The sequence below is a fragment of the Hylobates moloch genome, unplaced genomic scaffold, assembly GCF_009828535.3.
Source record: "Hylobates moloch isolate HMO894 unplaced genomic scaffold, HMol_V3 SCAFFOLD_21, whole genome shotgun sequence".
In the NCBI taxonomy this organism is placed as follows: Eukaryota; Metazoa; Chordata; class Mammalia; order Primates; family Hylobatidae; genus Hylobates; species Hylobates moloch.
The window spans coordinates 42713519-42719056 of record NW_026652296.1 but is presented as its reverse complement, the minus strand read 5'-3'; the positions used below and the strand labels follow the sequence as shown (position 1 = coordinate 42719056).

Here is a 5538-nt window from a genome sequence, read left to right as displayed (position 1 = left end):
AAAAAAAAAAAAAAAGTTGAACATTTACATTTTTCTGTGCATTTTCCAAGAATATTTTTAGTTTTGGATATAATTTTTAATACATCATATAGAAGAATACATAAAGTTGTCTGTACAGATTAAGGCCAAAACACCCTCTTCAGCTTTTCTGTTTCAAATTAACAGAAAAAAGATTGTGTGACAGACCCAGCTAACTCTGGGGTTCTCTCAAGTGTCAGTGAGTTAAGGAGCTGAGGGAACTGCATGGTACGACATGGCCATGCAGGTCCCACCTTGGGGTACCAGTGACTTTTTCCATAGAATGTAGGGGGTGGCAGGGTGATAGCACTGTGTGGAAAACAGCTATCGTGAGAAGGGGCCACTAAGCCCAGTATGCCCAGTGAAGACTCTGAACTCCATCTTTTTATTAATTGTTAATTTTTGTGGGTATTGAACTCCATCTTGAAGGTAAGGCAAGCCTCTGACTTATCTTAGGCAGAGGGTGAAATGATAATTTAAGGTTTGAAACACACTCCAGAGAGGGAAGGATGAGAGGAGACTGTAATCCAGGTGAGAAATGAGGCCTAAACAGAGACAGGGTATTTAGACAGAGGTGACAGATAGGATGTCAGGCGAGATGATTCCAAGTTTCTGGCTTGGGCAAGTTCTCAACCACTCTCTGAATCAGGGAAGAGAAAGGGAAGGTTTGTTTCCTGTTGGGAGTGGCATTGATAAATTCAATTCTGAACATTTTTTTTAGTTTCAGGAGCTTGTGGAATATGCAGCTGAGGATGCATAGCAGGTTGACAGTAAGAAGAATTTGCTTTCAGAGAATCTGGAGTAGATTTGAGAGTTATTAACATATAACATAGGTATCACGAGTAAGGCTGATGAGAAGGATGAGAAGAGACGCAAGCTTGAAACAATACCAATTTTTCTGTTTTGTCTATGACTATTGAGCTATAGTTCACAGATAATAAACTGCACCCATTTAAAGCATACAATTGGATAAATCTTGACAGAAACCACCACAATAATCAACATACAGAACATTACCATCACCTCTCAGTCTCCTCAGACCCTTTTAGCCCTTCCCTTTCTCCACACCCTTACTGCAGACAACTATTGATCAGCTTTCTCCCACTATAGTTTCCTTCTAGAATTTTGTGATTGGTTTCTTTTGTGTCCGGCTTGCTTTTTCACTTAGCATAATCCATTTTGAGGTTCATTGTGTGGTTGTATTTCTCAGTAGTTCTTTTTTTTTTTTTTTTGAGACGGAGTCTCACTCTGTCGCCCAGGCTGGAGTGCAGTGGTGCAATCTCGGCTCACCACAACCTCCGCCTCCCGGGTTCAAGTAATTCTCCTGCCTCAGCCTCCGGAATAGCTGGGATTACAGGCGCCCGCCACCATGCCCAGCTAATTTTTGTATTTTTAGTGGAGATGAGGTTTCACCACGTTGGCCAGGCTGGTCTCGAACTGCTGACTTCAGGTGACCCACCATCTTGGCCTCCCAAAGTGCTGGGATTACAGGCGTGAGCCACCTCACCCAGCCAGTAGTTCCTTTTTATTGCCAAGTGGTACCTCACTTTTTGTTTAGCCATTTACTCGATGGATATTGGGGTGGTTTCTATTTTTCCTATTAAGAATAAAACTATGAACATTCATGTACATGGCTGTGTGTAGACACAGGTTTTCATTTCTCATGGATAACTAGAAATGGAATGCCTGGGTTATACGGTAGGCATATGTTCAACTTTTTAAAAACTAAGTTTTACAAAGAGATTGTAACATTTTACGTTCCCGTCAATAACAGTTCCAATTGTTCCAAATCCTTACAGCTCTTGGCATTCTCAATCTGATTTTAGCCATTCTAGTACGTGTGTAACGATCTCTTATTGTATTGTTTTAATGTCCATTTCTGTGATGACTAATGATGCTACTGTACTTATTGGTCATTTGTATATCTTCTTTTGTTCTATTCAAATTTATTGCCTGGTTTTTAGTTGGGTTGTATTTTTATAACTGAGTTGTAAAGGGTCCTCATATATTCTGGATCCAAGTCATTTGTTAGATATATGTTATTGTGAATATTTTATTCTGTGGCTTGGCTTTTCATTTTCTCAACTGTGACCTTCAAAGAGCAAAAATTTTAATTTTTTTTAAAAAGCCCGATTTATTCATTTTTGCTTTATGCATACATATATAAAATGAGATGGGTTCTCACTATGTTGGCCTTGCTGGTCTGGAACTCTTGAGTTCAAGCAATCCTCCCTGCTCTACCTCCGAAAGTGCTGGGGTTACAGGCATGAGTCATCCCGCTTGGGATGCCTTTTTTATTCTAAGAAATTTGTGCTTATTCCAAGATGGCAAACATATTCTCCTGTTTTTTTTCTAGGCTTATATTAAATAGTTTTAGCTTTTACATTTAAGTCAGCGATCCATTCAGAGTTAAGTTTTGTGGATATATATTTCTGTAGGGCAGAACATCAGTTTTTAAAGGGTGGGCAAGGTGAAAAGAACCCTGAAGGATACCAGGGAAAATGATGTTTTTGAAGCCATGAAAGGTGCGGGTGGGGTCAGTGGTGACAAATGCTTCCGAAACCAAGTTTGAGTGTGGCTGAAAAGTACTTAATATCAATTTACCGAGCCTACCCTGTGCCAAGCACATCACACTTGCTCTTAAGTTGTTCAGTCTATTGAAGGCATCTTGCTTTAAAAAATGTATGAATAAGACAAAAGCTGGAGGTGGACGGAGTCGAAGGAGATTTTTTGTTTTTGAGACATGGGCACGTTTGTACTTAGGATAAACGTCAGCAATGAAGATGGGGGAGGGCTTAGAGAGTCAATGAGGGGAAAGGCTCCTGAGGCAGGAAAAAACAGGACCCAGAGCCTAGTGGAGGGATTAGCTTTGGCCTGGAGGTATTTAAAGTTCACCCAAGTTCCGAAAAGGAAAATGGGGGAAAAGAAGAGTTGCGCGGAGAGACAAGCGGTATCCCTGCAAATCTGACAACTGGAAGAGGAATTGGAAGTAACCTTTTCAGATACCGTCTGGAGCCCACGAAGGCATTACAATTTTGCAAATGAGAAGCTTCTCCTCTAAGAAGTTGTCATTTAGTCCTCGTCACGTGGCAAAAAGTATCGCACGCCCACAGTTCTGCACCCGAAAGTCCAGACACCGGAGCGACTTTCCGGACCAGAGGCCCCAAGATGCATCGGGGCAGAGCCGGAAGCGGACGCGGAAAACTGGCGGCTCCTTAATGGTTCCGGCGGCAGGGACGGCAGCGGCGCCCTCACCGGAAGTCCCGCCTCCGCCGTGGGCCTGCGAGAATCGAGGCACTCGCCGGTGTACCCATGTATCAAAGTGAGTTCGCGGCCTGGTACCGGCGGATGTCGGTGGTCTACGGGATCGGCACCTGGTCTCTGTTGGGCTCACTGCTTTACTACGGCCGGACAATGGCGAAGTCGTCAGGTAGGGCTCTTCGGCGGGGCCTGCCCCGGGACACACGGCCTTCGGTGGAGAGTTCCCCGGGGGTCATGGAAACAACCGCCCTGTCCTTTAAACCCCAGGTTTATTCTGCAAAACTAATTGAAACGGGTGCTAACAGCCGTTTGTTATAATGGAATCTGCAAAGAACTAAACGCCAGGAATTATTAATACTTTGTAAATATTGTTATTTAAATCTTAATCATTTACTGGATAGGGCCGTCCCCATACTCAGAATTGGAGGAATCTGTGTAAAGTGCAAGGTGGAATTTCGGAGACTCTGGCCGGTGATTTTTAAAGAGTGATGCTTCAGTACTACTGTCCCTCATCGTATATGGCGAGCAATTTCAGTACTTTGAGCAGCCAAGGCGTATTAAAATCTTCCAGTTACTAGACGCAAAGGGAGAAAAGTCTCTCAGCTTTGAAAAATATGCTGGAAATCTGTAGAGACATTAAGTTGATTAGTGTGGTTGCTAGGGGCTGAGGGGTTGGGGAGATGGGGAATGAGTGCCAAAGGTATGGATTCCTTTTGGGGATGAAAATATTTTTAAATTGATTGTGTTGCTGGTTGCACAAATCTGAATACACTAAAAAACATGAAATTTTTTAAATATAATTTTTATTATATAATTTTAATATAAATGTTTTTATAATAAAAACATTGTATATTTTAAGTGGGTTAATCGTATGATATGTTAATTATATCTCAGTAAAGTTGTTGTGTGAAAACTATGCTGAAGATTACATTTGGTGATGAAGCTATCAGTGACCTGAAAGTACATGTGTCCAGCATTAAGCATTTAAAAACATTTTGGCCGGGCGCAGTGGCTCACGCCTGTAATCCCATGACTTTGGGAGGCTGAGGTGGGAGATTGCTCGAGCCCAGGGGTTCGGGACCAGTCTGGGCAACATAGGGAGACCCCCCCCATCTCTACCAGAAAAAAAAAAAGAAATTTTTATATATAATATTTTATATTTACTTTATATATAATATATGGTAAAAATATTTTATATTTATATATAAAGTAAAAACATTTTAATGTCCATGTTTATGTTTTCTTTCCTTCGTTCTTTTTTTTTTCTTTTTGACAGGGTCTCACCCTGTCGCCCAGGCTGGAGTGCAGTGTATGATCTCGGCTCACCACAACCTGCATCTCCCGGCTCAAGCGATTCTCCTGCCTCAGCCTCCCGAGTAGCTGGGATTACAGGCGCAGGCCACTGCTGCCCGGCAAATTGTTTTATTATTTTTTTTTTTTTGAGACGGAGTCTAGCTCTGTCGCCCAGGCTGGAGTGCACTGGCGCTATCTCGGCTCACTGTAACCTCCACCTCCCAACTCAAGCAGTCCTCCTGCCTTATCCTCCCCAGTAGCTGGGATTATAGGCCCATGCCACCACACCCGGCTAATTTTTGTATTTTTAGTAGAGACGGGGTTTCACCACGTTGGCGAGGCTGGTCTCAAACACCTGACCTCAGGTGGTCCACCCCCGCCTCGGCCCCCACAAAGTGTTGGGATTACAGGCGTGAGCCACCTCACCCGGATTTTCTTTTCTTTTCCTTTTCTTTTCTTTTCTTTTCTTTTTTCTTTTCTTTTCTTTTCTTTTCTTTTCTCTTCCTTTTCATTCCTTCCTTCATTATTGGGGTTGGAGAAAGTGGATGTAATTCTTACCTTAGTTAATTTCTAAGACTTTAATGACTGCTAAGTTAATAATTCAGGTGTTCTTTTTTTTTTTTCTCTTAATGGTGATAAAGTAGACCAAACAGATGACTCAACAAATGAAGTATCCAGTGAACTCTCTGAACGCCCAAAAGGATTTTATGTGGAAACAGTTGTCACATATAAAGAAGATTTTGTTCCAATTACAGAAAAGATCCTCAACTATTGGAAATCATGGACTGGTGGCCCTGGCACAGAACCATGACTGGCTGCTGAATTCTGAAATCCAGGACTTGGTTCAACATTTAAATTTGATAGTTGCCTTGATTCTCATTTTGTGTTTGTGAAAAGTGTATATATTTAAATTTGCTGTAAAACATAATCACTAATAATGTGCAATAAATATTTTCTTGAAGGAAA

General features: G+C 41.8%; 1 protein-coding gene across 2 annotated transcripts; it reads left to right on the top strand.

Moving 5' to 3' along the window:
- Positions 1 to 3275: 3275 nt before the first annotated feature.
- Positions 3276 to 5538, top strand: SMIM26 (small integral membrane protein 26). 2 transcript variants are annotated; one of them, XM_032142157.2, is made up of 2 exons: positions 3276 to 3448; positions 5217 to 5538. In XM_032142157.2, exons 1-2 carry the CDS (start codon positions 3331 to 3333, stop codon positions 5381 to 5383), a joined length of 285 nt encoding a protein of 94 aa, XP_031998048.1. In that variant the 5' UTR covers positions 3276 to 3330; the 3' UTR covers positions 5384 to 5538. The 2 variants fall into 2 exon arrangements, with proteins under 2 accessions (XP_031998048.1, XP_031998047.1); XM_032142156.2 differs by having other exon boundaries at positions 5214 to 5538.

Excerpts from the sequence above, each read along its gene's own strand:
- SMIM26 (XM_032142156.2), top strand. The coding sequence starts at position 3,331 with ATGTATCAAAGTGAGTTCGCGGCCTGGTACCGGCGGATGTCGGTGGTC. Across the intron at positions 3,449-5,213 it reads GACAATGGCGAAGTCGTCAG|TAGACCAAACAGATGACTCA; the intron begins GTAGGGCTCTTC and ends ATGGTGATAAAG.